This window comes from Drosophila serrata, unplaced genomic scaffold (genome assembly GCF_035046125.1).
Source record: "Drosophila serrata isolate PLE 108 unplaced genomic scaffold, ASM3504612v1 contig_184, whole genome shotgun sequence".
NCBI classification, from domain to species: domain Eukaryota; kingdom Metazoa; phylum Arthropoda; class Insecta; order Diptera; family Drosophilidae; genus Drosophila; species Drosophila serrata.
Window position 1 is genome coordinate 3,717,618 of NW_028257082.1, and position 17,079 is coordinate 3,734,696.

At 44.9% G+C, this 17,079-nt stretch overlaps 3 protein-coding genes across 21 annotated transcripts; 1 reads left to right on the forward strand and 2 right to left on the reverse strand.

The window, feature by feature from the left end:
• The first annotated feature begins 590 nt into the window (after positions 1-590).
• On the forward strand, positions 591-9,597 carry LOC110188959 (DENN domain-containing protein 1A). 10 transcript variants are annotated; one of them, XM_020958898.2, is made up of 10 exons: positions 591-1,076; positions 1,198-1,392; positions 3,762-4,032; positions 4,104-4,157; positions 4,217-4,477; positions 4,533-4,985; positions 6,483-6,515; positions 6,637-7,164; positions 7,529-8,023; positions 8,656-9,597. In XM_020958898.2, exons 1-10 carry the CDS (start codon positions 1,060-1,062, stop codon positions 9,127-9,129), a joined length of 2,781 nt encoding a protein of 926 aa, XP_020814557.2. In that variant the 5' UTR covers positions 591-1,059; the 3' UTR covers positions 9,130-9,597. The 10 variants fall into 10 exon arrangements, with proteins under 10 accessions (XP_020814557.2, XP_020814558.2, XP_086684281.1 ...); XM_020958899.2 differs by having other exon boundaries at positions 8,659-9,597; XM_086828155.1 differs by lacking the exon at positions 7,529-8,023 and having other exon boundaries at positions 6,637-7,176; positions 8,659-9,597.
• Positions 9,312-10,785, reverse strand: GstE13 (Glutathione S transferase E13). Of its 2 annotated transcripts, none has more exons than XM_086828171.1 (4): positions 10,715-10,785; positions 10,421-10,635; positions 10,299-10,347; positions 9,312-10,235 (listed from the first exon to the last, which is right to left on the reverse strand). In XM_086828171.1, exons 2-4 carry the CDS (start codon positions 10,519-10,521, stop codon positions 9,705-9,707), a joined length of 681 nt encoding a protein of 226 aa, XP_086684297.1. In that variant the 5' UTR covers positions 10,522-10,635; positions 10,715-10,785; the 3' UTR covers positions 9,312-9,704. The 2 variants fall into 2 exon arrangements, with proteins under 2 accessions (XP_086684297.1, XP_020814563.2); XM_020958904.2 differs by having other exon boundaries at positions 10,739-10,783.
• An 84-nt stretch (positions 10,786-10,869) lies between these two features.
• On the reverse strand, positions 10,870-17,007 carry Su(var)2-10 (E3 SUMO-protein ligase Su(var)2-10). Of its 9 annotated transcripts, XM_086828161.1 has the most exons (9): positions 16,688-17,007; positions 15,250-15,924; positions 14,947-15,187; positions 14,649-14,883; positions 14,417-14,583; positions 14,264-14,352; positions 14,049-14,196; positions 13,271-13,358; positions 12,985-13,193 (listed from the first exon to the last, which is right to left on the reverse strand). In XM_086828161.1, exons 1-9 carry the CDS (start codon positions 16,814-16,816, stop codon positions 13,151-13,153), a joined length of 1,815 nt encoding a protein of 604 aa, XP_086684287.1. In that variant the 5' UTR covers positions 16,817-17,007; the 3' UTR covers positions 12,985-13,150. The 9 variants fall into 9 exon arrangements, with proteins under 9 accessions (XP_086684289.1, XP_086684292.1, XP_086684291.1 ...); XM_086828163.1 differs by lacking the exons at positions 12,985-13,193; positions 13,271-13,358 and adding an exon at positions 10,870-11,188; XM_086828166.1 differs by lacking the exons at positions 12,985-13,193; positions 13,271-13,358; positions 16,688-17,007 and adding exons at positions 10,870-11,188; positions 16,287-16,535.
• Between the last annotated feature and the right edge of the window lie 72 nt (positions 17,008-17,079).

The following is a 17,079-nucleotide window of genomic DNA, read 5'->3' on the forward strand; positions in this document are numbered from 1 at the left end:
TTAATGGAAATAAATGAAAAATTCGGGTTTTCTTATGAATGCCTGAACGGATTTTGATAAAACATGGATCAAAATGTTCAGAATTGCGATCCCGTTAATGGTACGATCTTTATTCTGCATAAGTTTTTTTTATTAAAGTTAAAATCAAATTGACTTAAATTTAGGCAGACAGTGCTGCCAGATATATTTAATCTTCGAAGGAACATTTATTGAAATAAATGAAAAAGTGATGTTTTCTCTTGAATGGCTGAACGGATTTAAAAAAAAAAACATCTACCAAAATGCTTGGAATGTCAATTCCATTCAAGGGGCATGCATATTTTATACAATTGTTTAAATGGGCAACAGAAATATTTTCTGGCGGGCTATTCATACAGTCATTCTGTTAATGTGAGCAGGTCTGTTAATGTGAGCAGGTCTGTTAATGAATTTTACTTTCTACATGTAAAATGTTAAATAACAGCTTTAGGACTCAGAGTGAAACCAAATTTTAACAAATACCAAAAATTTATTGAGAGCGTTATGTTACAAATTTTACTTTCTACATGAGAATTCGACCCCTAAAGTGAGAATTCGACCCCATTAATCTGTAAATGCGTAGAATGCCTCTGTAGGAGTGTAAGATGTAAAATGTTAAACAACAGCTTCGGAATTCAGAGTGACCGAAATAAAATATAGAAAAATATCAAAATATTTTTATTGTTTTTTTTTTGCTTGCATAAAATTTCGGGTGCCAAGTGAATTATTAATAATTGCGGCTAAAAAATGTGCGAAAATCAGTGATCAGTGGCCCCAATCCAAGTCCCGGGACTAGCAAAGTGCGCAGACACCGCGGTCGGCGAAAATGAATCAGTGACGTCGCGAATCAGAGACAACAAAGAAGTGAAAGAGGAGGAAGTGGTGGCGGCCCCGAATTGCGTATCATCCGTGTCCGTGTCTCCCCCATTCCAAGCCCCGTGCATAATCAGTATTATCCGTCGGACAGTCCGAGCCCGGATTGAACAAACAGAAGTCAAACGTACAAAAATATACTGACCGAAACATGTGCTAGGCTCCGAAATGGGATCGCGTATCAAGTAAGTATCCGTTCGAGATTGCGGCTGCAGTGGGCGTTCCGCACCGCTGGCCGCCGGCGCAGTGAAGTGCCCCCATTGCTCCCACTAGTCGTCAACACATCTCTTCACTCCCAACTCGCAGAAATGACGTGAAAAAGCTCTTCGAGTTCTGGTGCGAGGTCACACCTACCCCTTGGCTGGAAAGGGGCAGCAGTCCGAGGAGTGGCAGCCCCGCCACACCTGCTGGCGTGATTGTGGAGAGCTTCCCCGAAGGATACCGTGACAAGGAGGTGCTAGCCGGCATTCCAGCCTTTGCCTTTCCCTGCGAACTAGCGAGGTGCGTATTCCACTGGTCCATCCTGCTCGTTTCCGGTCAGTGCCTATTAGTCAGAGGGGCGCCTTATAAAAACAATATGCAATAGTAGCAGACGCTGGCCGACTTTGCGCAAGACCTGAGATCGGGGACGGGCATAGACTGGCAAAGACAGCGGAGGGTTCCGCCGATGAGTCACCACACACACACTCGACCCAACCACTTCCACCCATCGAGTCAGCCAGCCAGTCAGCCAAACCAAGCAGCAACAGAGATAGCTTGTCCATGAAACGAATAACCTGTTGTGCTGTTTCGGTGTTTGTTTACACAGCGCGAGTTCGCGTAATGAACTGCTCTTGCCCGCTCTGGGTATTATTCAATGGGCATTGTTCGACGCAACTCGCTTAGCATTTCCTGAAGTGCTATGGAACTGTATCAATTGGCTTCTTGGCAGCTGCCGCCAACGCCACCTGGTTAGTCATACGCACACAGAACAAGATTCATGGAGAGCCCATCCTTCTGTACTTATCTCTGCAGCTGTTGGTGTTACACCGCTAACTCAATGCGCGATAAACCATTCCAGGGGGGGAAAAAACATGAAAGCAATTAATTTTTTAGTATTTCGGAATTCCAAAAGTCTGCTGAAGCGATTAATTTAGCCAACGATGACCCCATATATAATATAGCTTATCGGTATTTGCTTGGAAACTGCGCCGTGGTGTACCGTTTTTCATATTTAAGCGGAGATTTCCTTTGCAATCATATAATTGAGGTCAAAATAATAGAATCAGGTGATGAATTTTAAAATTAAAAGAGTTTTATTGGGGTTCCTATTAATAGTTAATAGTTAGTATGAAGTTATATTTCTAGACTTAGTTATATAGACCGTGTTTACCTTTTCCTATCACAAACCACTTGTTTCTTTACAACAATTCTCTCAAGATCATAATGGTTTATGTTTCTTTAAGACAACAATAAAGTCCAATCTATGCCTTAACAAATATTTGTTAATGCTCACCGATAATAGAAAAGGAAATATTTGCAAGAGCTCAATGAATATGTAGATAAAGCAATAACTTTAAGCGACCAGTGGCTATTATCTTGACCGCCACTGCATGTGCGGAGCCCGAGATAAAGAAAGTCAAGTCCAAGTCAACGTACCAGCAACGTCCAAGATAGTCAACATAGCCCCATTTCCTTGAGCACCCGCATGGATTGACTGCCTGACTTTGCATATTAAATTGAGTAATGGACACGATCCGAAAGAAACACTTAGATCTAACGACTTTATGTAACCCAGCTCAGGCCCGTGAAGAGAAAAAGGTCGGGCGAATTCGAGGCTAAAGCCGAGCAATATGCTAAATCGGCGGACAAAGGGAAACGTGCCCGGGTAATGAGACTGCGCCGTCACTGTCGTTCGTGGATGATGTTGTTGCAAAATTGCGATTTATTTAAATTGTTAAATGCGATTTCAACACAATATAATTAATGCGGACATCGCTTCGCATAAAAGCCGAAAGTCGTACGGAAAAAATAAAGAAAAACAAACGGAAAGAAAGCAAAAAAGACATATGCTATGGCTTATTAAATAAGAGACACTATCATTATTTTGTTTTGAAATTCCATGCTTCCAGCCTTAAAGTAAAATTGTTAACAAATAGCGTTGAATCACTATCAATGGGATTCTACACCTCAACAATGATTGGGCTCAACTAAAACAATATTTTGTAATCGGAATCTCAAAACAAGTTGTTTACTATTGCCTGGGAAAAAGCGGCTATAGGCAAGGGTAGAGTATTCCACGCGGTACCACCTGAAAATGATCGCAGAAAGCTGAGCAGAAAGAATAACAAAATCCAAGTGATTTGTATGCGTTTATAATTAACTCTGAATTCATTATGTATTGCTTGTTTCGTCACTTTATGACTCGGAAGCTCATAAGTCGTGTATATATTTGGGTTAAGAGGTAAAAACTAAGGCGAATAAACTCGAGAATATTACTCATGGAGGATGAAACTGGGGGAAATTAGTTGGTTTTACTTAAAAGTGACCTACATTACCATTCTAAAACAGCCTAGCTACTTCGATGGTTTTAGAACTCTATACCTTTATCTTTTGTATTTTCTATAAGCTTTCATATATTGATTATATGTTTGCCCAATAAAGTTACACGTAAATATAGCTTTGCCAAAGCCAAAACCTCCACAATCCATCATGCATAACATTGGGCAACATTTGTATGATGAGCAAGGCCATCTCGAATGCGCAAGTGGAGGCGGATTGCTACTTCCAATGAATGTCGGACAGCACAAAGTTTTCTTTGTTTTAATATTTGTATTTTCCCAATATATACCTAATTTTAATACTAATCTCGTCGTTTCCATTAAACACAGCACTTCGGTGCAGACGTATTCCTTTGTGCACACCACCGGCGACTCGAAATGGCGCTTCGGCTTCTGCCGGCAAGATCCCAAAGCGAAAACGGCCATGGTGCTGATCACTTACCTGCCGTGGCACGACACCTTTCTCAAATTGATGCCTATACTTGCCGAACTGAAGCGGGCAGATGCCAGTGGTTTCAGGGCTTTCCTATCCGAGGCCTACAACCAGGGTATTCCCGATTCTGGCGGCAGTCTGAGTGTTTTCTACAACAGCGGACAGAGTGTGAGTAGAGATTCTTCTTCTTGCATTTCTCTATCAAATAAAGTTCATTGAATTTATTCCACTCCGAACAGCACTTTGTATTCGAACGTCCGCTACAGTTCCAGTTGCCCAGTATTCCACAAAATGTAAGCTTCTAGATCCTGCAAGAAATGGAAAAGAATTTAAAACACCTTTCTTTTCGCAGCACAACTTGGCCTTGTACTACAGTTTCGCGGAGCCCAAGGAGATGATAGCAGTATTTGCAGCAATGCTGGCGGAGCGTCGTATCATCTTTACCTCGCGCAACCTGGACCGGCTATCGTCGTGCATCCAGGCGGCGAACGCATTCCTATACCCCATGGTCTGGCAGCACATATTCATACCCGTGCTGCCGCTGGAGTTTAAAGACTATCTGGGTGCCCCCATGCCATATCTAATTGGTGTTCCAGAACCTGTGCTCGAAACTGTAAGTGGCAGCATTTTTGTAATGCTTGGTGGACTCTCAACTCTTCCTATTACAGGTGACCAACGATGAACTCGGCGAAGTTGTGATCTTGGACTGTGATACGAAAATATTCAAGAGCCCCTTCAACGATGTACACAATCTGCCGACAGAGATTGTCTCGCAGCTGAAAAAGCATTTGAATCACACGCAGGATCACATAGGCGACCGCATCTCGAAGATCTTCCTCAATGCTCTTGTCCAGCTAATCGGTGGCTATCGCGACGCGGTTGAATACCACGAGAATTGCAAAACCTTTAATAACGAAAAATTCATCGAATCTCGACCGGCGCACCTTCGCCCTTTTCTTGCCAAAATGATGGAGCTGCAGATATTTGCGCAGTTCATCGACGATCGCCTGAAGATGCTCAACAGCGGGCTCGGTTTCTCCGACGAGTTCGAGCTGGAGACAGTACGCTATGCGGAGAAGAAGAAGCGACGCAACAACATCATCAAGAATTTCAAGGACAAGGTGAGCCGAGGAGTTGAAAAGTCACTGCCACGGGCCATCATCAGCGTTCACTGTTTGCCTAACCTCATGGTGCAACAACCGCCACATATGAAACAATACCACCACCACATCGCCCTCACTCCACTCAGTTGTCTAGTGGCTTGGAGAGGGCACGACTGGGAGCAGGGAAAAGCTTGCATTACACTCTCTCTCTCCGCTGACCATCTAACCCCCTATACTCTTAAGTTACTCTTACCACCTGTGCCCACCTTATGATATTCTTTATCTGATTTGATTTGATCTATTCCACAGTACCACTACAGTTTGTCGCGGTTGTTTACCAAGAATTATATTTAGACTGCCAACCAAGCCAAATCTATCCACCAAAAACAAAAAAAAAGCCAATATAAAACCGAGTAGAATGTAACTCTTCCCACACACCTTATTTGCCATGTTAGTTACCATGATTTCCTTTATTTTTTAATGCAAAAACCAAAATACTTAACGTCCTAACAACAGCAAAAACTGCACTAAATGATTCATGTTGGCAAAAACTAAACAAATATTAAAACCATCTAAATGTTTTTTTTCGACGCATTGTCAATTATTATTTGATAATGTGTAGTAGCTGCTCAATGTTTAAGTTGTTCAGTTGTTATCTTATCTCGTTTTTTGTTATTGTTTTTTCGTCGTAATTTTTTTTTTATATACAAAAAGTTTAATTAAGAATCTCAAGTCAACCTGTTTGGTATTTAAAACTTCAAACTATTAACCCTGAAAGATTGAGGCTTTTATAGTAATACTTTGGAAGGTTTTCTTAACACTTTATATATCTTCAAATAACTTTCTTTATAACCAAGGATTTGGTGAAAAGCAAAGCTTGTAAATAACTATTGACTAACAAAAGAGAACATTCAATAAAAAAGACATTTTGAGGCCATTTTATAAGAAATCTCTGGGAAAGCCTAAAGCTACTCTGGCTTCCCTTTATATATTTCAAGTAAACACTCAAACATTGCAGTCTAATCAAACTATGTGTTAATGATCCTTACATCTCAAGACAAATAGAAATGGTTACATCGTCTAGTCTTCATTGGCTTTTTTACTAACCTATTAACTATTAACAACTAACATTTGCAAGTGCGAATCGATGGCCTTAGGCACGCACTCTTTGATCGCAGATTGTTATCATTGCCATGTCAAGCCCCATTGCCTCAGTGATTCCCCAGTACTACCCCATTACCCATACCCCATAAGTATTATCCATATCAGCATTGTCATCGTAGCCATTAAGCGTAGTTAGCCATAGCTTAAATAACCCTCTGGTTGTTCTGCCCATCTCATTCTCACACGGTATCTCGCTCGTATCTTTGTGTGTCTCTCTTTCATATATATATGCTGCTTGGATCGCTCATCCCACCCACACGCGCTGCTCCTCTTCTGTGCTTTCTGCTCTCGCTCGACGGTTGTGACCAAAAATCGTTTTCTGATACAAAAACATGCGTCTAACCATTGCAGACTAATCCGGCTGTAAAGTCTGCCGTCAAATCGGTGAGTGGTCCGAACCCGAACCCCAACTGTGTTGTTTTCCCTCTGCGCTTCCTGTGGATTCTGTGTTAAGAAATGTCCTAATAATTTCTAATATTTTATATTTTCAATCCCTTCAAACCAGGTGAAGGAGGGCTCCAAGGGCATGAAGACAGCTTACAAGGACCTGAAGACCAAGTTCCGTGAGAACGGTAACCAGTTCGGCGGCACGCATTTTCACTTTGGCCTGGGATCGCCGAATCACTCGGATCGCCCTGACGGCGCCAGCAGCGGATACGCACGCAACGGCAAAGCTATTGGAGCGGTACACCACTCGGCGCCGAGTTCACCAGTGACCAGCAAGCGGCTCGATGCGATCAGCACCAGCATCAGCTCCGCCACCGGGGGCAGTAGCAGTGGCGGCTCCGGTGGCAGGGAGCCAAGGGAGTTCCAGCGACGCGGCCCCGTACCGCTGGCCATGTCTAGCTCGAGCAGCCACATTCAGCCGAACGGCCATTCGTACGGCTCGGGTGGTGGTGCTCATTACGGTCATCACCTCGCTGCGTCTCCTGCTGTTAGCTCGGCGAGTTCGGTCGGCTCATCGTCGGAGATGAACCTGTCGCAGGAGCTGCAGAACCATCCGCTGTTCAAGACCCCGGCCGTGGATCGCAGTGTAAGTAGTCTGGTGCGTGCATACGAGCTCCGGCTGCAACAGCTCGAGGAGCCGCAGTTCAGCCGTTCACATGCTTGCCGCAAAGCTAACTCCACCCCTCATCTCGATGTGCTGTGAATTTATGTTGTTCTCTTCATGCTCTTCTTGTTTTTGTTTCCGTGTCTGTGTCGTGTCTGTGTCCCCAACTACATGTGTGTCGCCATCGATCGAACGTCTGCCTCATGTCATGCCCACGAACACACCAATTCACGCCATACCACTTCACACACATACACACCAAATGAAACGAATTACATTTGCACCTACCATCCACCGATCCACCTTCATTCCCGACATCCACAACCACTACCATCGGCCCGAGCAGCTTAAGCCAAATGCAGAGCACAAGCGAGGAGGAGCACCGCCGGCTCGGCCGCCGCCTCCGCAGACCACGCAGCCCGCCTCCTACTACAACCATCCATATGCGGCGCATCCACATGTCGAGACCAAGCCGCCGCGACACACCTCCACACCGACCAGGCCGCGACAGCCACTGCCCAACGCCGACTCCAGCAGCTTTGACAGTCCGCCGGACGTGCAATCACCACCGATTCCGCCTCGGAGGCAAGGCAGCTCGAATACCCTTGTGGCCGCCACGGCAGCTGCCGTCTGTGCGGAGATTAGCAAGCTGGAGCGCAACTGCTGGCAAGATGAGCCCGCCAACGGAAACAACGGATCAATACGCAACTCCAACGCATCCTCGTCGTCAGTGACATCGTCATCCAGCTCATCGGGCGCATCTTTTGTGACGGCTGCCTCGACATTCTCGCACTTGAACATCTCCGATCCGCCCGTTCCGACGCCCCGGGCCAAGAGAGAGGTACACCAGCAGCGACGTAATTTAACTAAATCCATCCCGGTTGTGGTCCCTCACTCGAACGCGTACACTAACTAACACATTAAAGGTCCTCATGTAGTCTCCCCCTTAAAATTCCATGTACATTTTCCGATTCCTTGATTCCTTGATTTAAGTAGACAAATTTGAGTAAGCTTTTGTTATGAGTATTACTTATCCAAAGAAGGGCTACATTTCTTCCATGTTTTATATGTAGATAGATAATCTTTGTTGTTTATAGCCTGGATGGGCTAATATCTAAGTATAAACATTTTGGGGTTTTAAGGGTTTATCGAAGTATATGTTTTAGCCACTAACATCTATTAAACAATATTTAACAGGGAAAGTCCGCTAACCTATTAGTTCAGAGACCTACAAAATACTCATTTGTATTCATTTCATTTCACTCACTATCACTTGATCAAATTGCACCCATTACCAGTAGCTCGCACCCGTATTTATATGCTTGTTATAAACGCTTTAAAGTTAGTATAAGTTGCAGTACACGTAGTTCATAAACATTTCACAGAAGTTGCTTTAAGCGCCACCATAGAATCCAACATCACGCCCAATGCTTTCTAACCACCCAAAAACCTCTGTGCCTCCCCCACCCTCAGCAGCAGCAGCACCTGGAGCAGCAATCCAAACTGGAAGACAGCATGAACGATCTGATATCGCTGGACGATAGCAATAACACCAGCTTCGACCTGGAGGATTTTGATCCGTTGAACCAGAATGCCCGCCCGCTGCCACCGCTAAGCAAGACGTTTAGCAAGAAGTCCAGCACATTGCCAGCGGGCGTCAACAGCTCGGTGGTTTCCGGAAACATTAACAATCCATTGTACCCGTACTTTGCACCCAAGCACATGGCCACCGTGGCTGCAGTGACAGGCAGATCTCCACCAGTAATGCATCCGCCACAGATCCAACGCAATACCATTGCGGCCAAGCCAGACGACGACTTTGAGCTGCTGCGAAAGTACGGATTGGACCAGTTCAGCCTCAATGGCACCGCGGCGGAGAAGCAGCAGCAGCCGCAGCAGCAGCTAACCACTGGCAAGGGCATGAACAACTGGACAACATTCGATTAGAGCGCAGCAGGAGGAAAAGACACAACCAGCTGGAAATATAATACCAAAATAAGTGTGATTGAGAAATTGTGTTGTAAATAGCTATGAGATAGGAAGCAGCAGATGCAGGTAGAACGTACGAGAGAGCGTTGACAGTAAAATAACATATAGCCTCTATTACTTCGAAACACTATACATATGTCTACCTTTTAGTCAGTTAGTTTTATTCAGTGGCCTGTTCAAGAAAGGATTAAATTAAAGCGCTTGTTTGTGTATATAACAGTTTAGGGGCAAGTTGTACGAATTTGCTTGAATCCGGAACTCTCACTAACCTACTACATATATTGTACACTGGACTTCCAAATCAAAAAGACACTCGAGAATACATAAATATATATATTAAAAAGTAGCAAGAATTTAAGCCAATTAGCCTAACAAATTACAAATAAAAAGTGCAGAAAACAAATTCGAGTTTCATAACTCACAGAATTGATATGACATTTATTTAAATTTAACTTTTATGCTTTTATCGGAGATTCAAAAGTAAAAACTGAGAAAAAAAGCTAGTAGGAGGCTTAATCCATCTAGATTTTCCCTTACTTGGTCCTGTTCTCGGCCATGCAGTTCTGGATGCGGGTCTGGAGGGCCCTGGCACCCTGCAAGTTGATCTCCTCGTTTTCCGGCAACAGTTTCTCCATCCGCTCCAGCCAGGCCCTGATCTTCGGGTACTTCTCCCGCTCCACCGGTATGAGCAAGTCCAAGGTAACGAGCGACGTGTGAATGGAGACATCAGCTACACTCAGTTCGTTGCCCACCACAAAGTCACCGTTCTCGAGGAAGTGCTCCAGGTCAGCGTAGGCATTGTGGCAGAGGGTCAGCGATCGCTGATTAAACTCACCCTCGCCGCCGTAGATATTTCGGGCTACGATGTCTTTGATCACCTGGAAGAGCACGCCGGTCTCGTAATGCATACGATGGTCGATATGGGCTCTCCTCTTCAGATCCTTCGGATACAGATTGTCGTTCTGGGCGTACTTGGCCACTATGAAGCACACAATGGCATGACTGTCCACATAAACCTCGCCATCAGTGTCTACAAACACAGGAATCTGGTGCTGGGGATTGAGCTGTGAATTTAACAAGATTATAATACAGATCGACATGTGTGAAAGAACGTTCTTGCCACAAACCTTGATGAACTCCTCACTCAAGTGCTCCTTCTTGGCAAAGTCAACGGGTCTGGCGATAAAAACATCAATAATGATAAAGTGGCCACCACTTTGGACCAGCGCATCTCATTGGTCACACTTACTTGAGGTCCAGATCCAGGCCAATAAGCTTGGCGATAAGGATACAGGCTCTGGCCGGAGGGCTGAAAAGGGCGTAGTACAACGTTGGTTTCGACGACGACATTCTCCGAAAGATTCAAGAAACGAATGGCGATCAAGGTCAACCAGTAGCCAATGGCATGGGCGCAGCAAAGGGAGATTGGATAAATGTGTCTTCTATATCAAAAATGCATACCCCCTAATTGGGACATAATGAAATGGTTACAAAGTAATAGAAAAATTCGAAGGTAATATAGCTAAAGCTCAAAAATCGTTACTTTTCCATTGCGAAAGGTACCCACAGAAATATTTTTTATAGGCACCCATGGCCGACAAGTAAAAGTACGAGAACGTAGGGCTGCCAACTTGGGGCAATGTCTCCACCAACTGACAGTTGCTGATGGGCGGGAAATTTTAAAAAGGCTGTGACGGATTCAGCTTTGCAACTTTATTCGGTGCAGGTGCTTACGTCTAGGGCTGTGCTTAATCAGTTTTCTTTCTAGGTTAAGGGCTTAACGAATACTACTTGAACATGTAACAGACTTAGGTTGCTACAAGATACTCAACGAATTGTGTTGCAAACTAAATTACAAGTCTAATTCTTTGGGATCGCCCACAGCGATAGACAGTGGAGGAGACTCTAAGGAGAGCAGCTGCGACGTGGGCGTCGGCGGAGGCCGGCTAGGGCGAATCAAGAAGATCAATTACGGAATCCTCTTTGCTCTTAGCCGCAACATTACCGTCCTTTTCGTCTGCAAGTAAAGAAAAGGGTTCGGGTGGGCTCAATTAAAAACAAGATGCCAAAAATCAAAACAATTTAATAAACTTAACAACTGAAGAAAATAACCCCCAATAAAAACAACAGCAAACCCTTGGTTGAAAATTGTTTAATAATAATAATAATTATATTAATATAGTTAGAGTACACACATCTCGTTCCTCCTTGTACATTGATTTCATTTTTGTTCGTCCGATCGAGGGGAATTGGTTTTGACATTAATTAAAATCAGGAAAATCATCAAGTTCACTATTTCAACGCGGTCTTACAATATAATTTTAAATCCGTGGTACGGTTTGAGCTTTAAAAAAAAGAGCTTCCCTTGTTTGATATCTATTTAATTTTTTATTCAATAGAAACTCGTGTTTTTGCTGCCAATACATACGAATTTTTAATGGAATATTTTAACATGAAACTACTCCATTCTGAGCTCCGTATTTCGTGTCCGTAGGTGAAAAATAGGAATTATAATAACTTAACTAAATTAAATGTCGATGTGTGGTGAACTCCTCTCTCGCTTCGCTTCGTGTTTAGGAATACGAATCACACCCAGCTTGCATTGGCAGGACTTAAGGCTAACATCCGATTTCGGTATGTACGCTTAATAATAATGTTAGTAAATATAGCGAGAAAATTCTTGCGGCTAGATTAGCTTTTTGAACTGCCCGCTGCGATTGCGAAAGAGAAATAAATTAATTGCATTTCCTATTGTTAATTGCTAATGAATGCTGCTGCTAATTGGTACAATTCCTAAAATTACTTCAGTTATTTTGTTTCTTTGTGGGTTTGTTGTGTTGCGTGTGTGTGGCTTGTGGTTTGTGGAGAAACCCCTGGGGAAATCGTAAAATAAATACTCGAGACGACACAAAAGTGACAAACAGAAGACATAAACAAAATAGTAGTGGGCAAGGCAACTGAGAGGGGGCGGCAGTAGCAATGATCTGGCCGATCTGTACCTGCCGCGGGGGAACTGGACACGACAGTTGTCACTGGGAGGGACCTGGACCCACTCCTATAAAGCCTCTCTGTTCTGCCTGCGTCCTGCAACAACATACAAGAGTTATGTAGCATCAGTTGGTTGTTTGCGATTAATCACGATTGAAAGCGTGTGAAAGTGATGGAAGGATGGAAACGGCAACGAATAGCAATAGCCTCTGAGGTAAGATCTGGTCAGGGGTCGCCGCGCGAGAAGAGGAGCGAACGAAAACAGAAGCAGGATAAACCAAATCAAAGACTGGATGACAATAAGAATGAAGTGCGGGCTGTGAGATGTGCGATATATGCGTAGTAGGATGTGGGTGGTGGTGCTGCCTAGGGACCGGCATTCTGACTCTGGCCGGAGGAGGATGCGGAGGCTGTGGCAGCTGCAGCAGCCGCAACGGCAGCTAGATCCAACAGTTGGAAATGCTTTTGATCCGCCACCGCAGCAGCCAAGGATTCCAGGAGGGAGGCATGAACGGCTGCTGCCGTTCCCGGCTGTTCGAGCTGTTGCTGCTGCAGCTGCTGCAGTTGCAGTTGCTGATCTAAGACTTGCTGCATCTCTGACGGCGATTGGTGTCGGGCCTGCTGCAGGTCTGGGGACTCTAGCAGGAGTTTCATCCGCGGCAGGGCAGCATTGAGTTAAACAGGACACACAAAAAGAGCAGGGGAAGAAGAGAAGAAGGGAGAAAGAGAAAAGACAAAGAAATGCACAAGTTACTTCAGTTAGTTCAATAATAATGATCATTAACACATCAACAGGAATCCAAAAGGAAAAAAATATGCCTCCACTAATGAGCTACGTTGATTTATTAACATTTTCACATAAATACGGGTACATGGCTTGGCACAGTTTTAAATAATCGTTGACAATCATAAAAAAAAACATCAGAGGAACACAACATAGAGAAAAATTCGGGATTGTTGGAATCAACCAAAAAGAGTCAGCTGCTGCTGCTCATCCCACTTTAGGGCGTCTGCAGCTGTCTGCCTTGGGTTTTCTGCAAGAATGTACGGGGATTAAAGTATGAGCTGCGGGCACCGGCCCTTTCCTGATCCTTTAATGCCAAAAACCTACCGTGGTCGAAGCCATTTGTCCAAATAATGCCTATCAACAGGTTTGTAAATAGATTGCTGTTTTGTTGGTGCCTTAAAAACATTCATATCTACAATGCAAGCAAAGAAAGCGGAGACAATAATAAAATCAAGGCCCTGGAAGCAAACTCTTTGTCTACTTAGTCTAGAAAAGTCTTGGCTGGATAAAAATAGATGAATAAAACTTACGAAAAGCCTGTACACCTTGTACATCTTACTCGATAATGGAGCTAATAATCTTAAAAGAAGACTTTTTTGTACTGAGTAATCGCACAAAACACCGAATGGGGATATGCAGCTGTCAATATTCGACAACCCCGAATGTATGATCAGGAAATGGTAATCAAAACAAATTTGTAGCAAGTCCCTTTACCTTACGCTCTACGTGTCAAGAGTATCTTATCTAGTAGAACCTTGTTTAAAATGTTTGAATCACTCAAATATAAAATTATTTTAAAATAGAGCCATTTTGAATTGCAATAAAATTGTTTAGCAGCATCGAACCCTTGCAACCGTACCTTGGAAGGATGAATTCTCTCTATGCTTAAAATGGGAAGTGTGCGCGTGTAAGTCTGTGAGAGTGCGTGGGATGTGTGTATGGTTTCTTAATCTACGTTAACCTAAGGTCTACAATCAGCACTTTGTAATAAATATATATATGTATATATATAAATTTATATATATACATATAAAGGATTCTTGGCTATACATTTTTATGATTTGTTTACTTATAGCTTATTGCAAAAATGGGTCCAACGTACCAGATTGCTGGGGCTGCTGTCCCGGCGTATAAGCACGTTGGCCGCTACCGCTGCCGTTCGACGTGGAACTGGCAACGGCTTGCTTTGCAGGTGGACGACGCTTGGCCAGCGGCATGTCGTCGTCGGAATCGCTCAAAGTCAAATCAACCTGTTGCATTGATAATCAAGTTTAATAAGTAAATTTAGGTAATCGCACTCGTGGGCAAAGAACTCACAGTTTCACTGTTCGACGTGGACGTTGGCTGTTCGTCCGGTGCTGGGGACAAGTCGCTCTTCACTGGCTTGGCATCGTCCGTTATGAGTTCTGAAACGAAAGCGCAATATAATTAATAATTAAATACATAAATGAGCGACTTGAATGCTCTCACCTATATCGTCTGATATGACCTCAACTTTCTGTACAGGCTTTGATGGAGTATCAAGGATCTGCGCCTCGCTACGCAACCCTGGTGTGCTCCAGGATCCATCCTGATGCAGCTGGATCTCTGTGTCATCGCTCTTGAGCAATGTTGAGTTCAGCACCTCCTGGAAATACCTGCAAAGGAGGGAAATTGTATTAGCATTGCTTAGATGCTACGTGAGCTATGTCCTCTTTCTTACCCGTCTATGACCAAGTTGTCGTAAATGGCCGGCTTATCGCAGACGGGACAATTCCAGGTGGGCTTACGCTCATTCATTTGCAGGTATAAACTTGCGTCGAAGCACTGCAGATGCGAGCAGGTGGAGGCCCGGCAAGGCAGTAGCATCTTCATCTTACCCAATGGGCAATTGAGAGACACCTTAAGCATGGTTGTGGCTATCTCGCAGTCTGCATCCTCTGTCAGCTTCTCCTTGACTGTAGGTGTTGCAGTAGGATTGTTAATAATTATTCCATTGAAAAAACCACAAAGAAACTTACTTAAGGCCCGCGTGTAGTCTACCGGTTTGACACCCTTTGTTTTCATGCGCTGAAGGAGCTGTGCTGAGGTGAGCTTCTTCACCAGATAGACCGCTAGGCAGTAGCTGCGCGTGTAGTCTGGACACCACTGCACCATGATGGTGTTCGTGACGGTTGGCGACAGCTTAACATTGGAGGTGACATTGACGGGACGAGGCGGACGCTTCGGCTCCACATTTGGTCGGTTTGTAGGAATGACATTCTGAGGGACACAGGAGATAGATGTTACTCTCTGGGTACGTGTATGTGGAGATGAATACTCACAGGCAGCTGGCACAGCTTATTGTTGACCTTCACATTTACATTCGGCGGAAAGCAGTCTTCCTGATCGCACGAGGTCTCAACCAAGCAGAAGCGTAGTTGCACTTGGATGGCATGCTCAACTTTTGAGCTGTTGCGAATATCCCGATTTGAGGCTATTTCTGTCGCCTGCTGTGGTGTAAGAGTGAAATAAAATGGCACCTCTTGGACACGTTGCGTGTTGCGAGGTACCAGTGTGGATGGCTTAATGAGTGTGCCGAGAACATCGTAGAAGGCGAGCTTTTTCAGGCGCACGTCGGGATGGATGGGCAGCGTGTTGTTAATGCTGTGCGTGGGTAAGAAAGGCGCGCCGCCGACCACGGGTATCTGGCCGCCCGGCACCTGGCCGCCGGGCCCCCCTCCTACCAGTCCCATCTGATTCTGCTGCACGGCGGGCGGCAGCTGGATGTGTGAGTACATCCTGGTTGGATCTATGTACTGCAGTGTGGCGGATTGCTCTTGCACGGACTGGGCGTAGACTTCCTGGACCTTCGGGGCGAGCAGTTCCAAGTTGGTGCGCAGAAAGGCCAGAATTCGGCTCTGCAGATCGGTTTTTCGTCCAGCGAAGGAGATGTTCAGAAACGACAAGATTTTTTGCAGCTCTACCACACGTAGCATCTGCACCATTTGCTCACATTCCTGCAAAAAATGGCGGAGAAAACAAACGAAAATAAGTTAGTTGTCAGAGCCAGAATAGCGGGACTTCACACCAAGCGCCCACTCATACAGACGCACGAGCGCGCTCACACAAATGTGTGCGAAAACACCGTGCAAGTACGCGTTTTCGCACATATGTACGGGACCCGTGTGTATGTATGTACATTGTACACTCGTCGAAAGGGCGTCCGGCGTTCTAAATGCCCATCCTGCAGGAACGAACTTCCACTTAACAATCGCTGTGACCTTAGACAGCCTGCGAAAACTTTCCTTTTCGCAAATCACGCATCTGTCAGGCACCACCGGGACGAGTTCGAATCTGTCGCATGCCACCAAATCATTACCTGGCTGGGCAAACATGGCGTTTAAGGAAAGTGCCTCATTTCGGGTTACCGATCCGCTCTTTAGGCGAATTACAACGGCCAACAAGGAAACGTGATTTAGGACGACAAGTTTGCGCGAAAAGGCAGTTTTTTTTCGACAGACCCGTAGAACAAACGAACGCACAAATGCCTTTTTTTTGTCCCACAAATTTTGTTTTGTCCGCACGGTCTGAAGAAATATGGCGGATGGCAGTGTTGCAAAGCGATCACGGGCTTTTATTTTTCTCACGGGCTGCCCTCGCCCCACTTCCGCCAGGTCACACTGAATTTCTGCGGTCACTCTGCTTATCAATCAACCAATATTTCAGGAAAATTGTTTTATATGCTATGCTGCTGAATTAAAGGGAGAGGGGAAAGCGCACCTTGTATTTGCCCGCATCAAAGGTGTTCACTGCCGTCGGCACCAATGCTGCTGATTGCTGTCCGGGCCCCGTAGAAGTAGCGGCATTTTCCGCCTGCGTGCGAGCCGTCTGCGAGCGGGTCTTTCGCATTACTGTTATTTTCTATCCTCACGGCGTTGCGCAGTCAGCAAAGCATTTGCGGACTCGAGAGCACTCAAAAACAATAAACTTTTGCTTTTTTGAACCGTTCGCGAGCACAACAAAAAATATTTAACGCGGCGTCTCCGCAAGCACTGACAGTGTACTCAAGGTAGTGCTGGAAAACGATTTCGTTGACAAACAATCGATGGCCAGAGCTGCCAAGCGTTTAACAGCACGACACCCTAACGCCTGATTTTGTTTATAGTTCATCC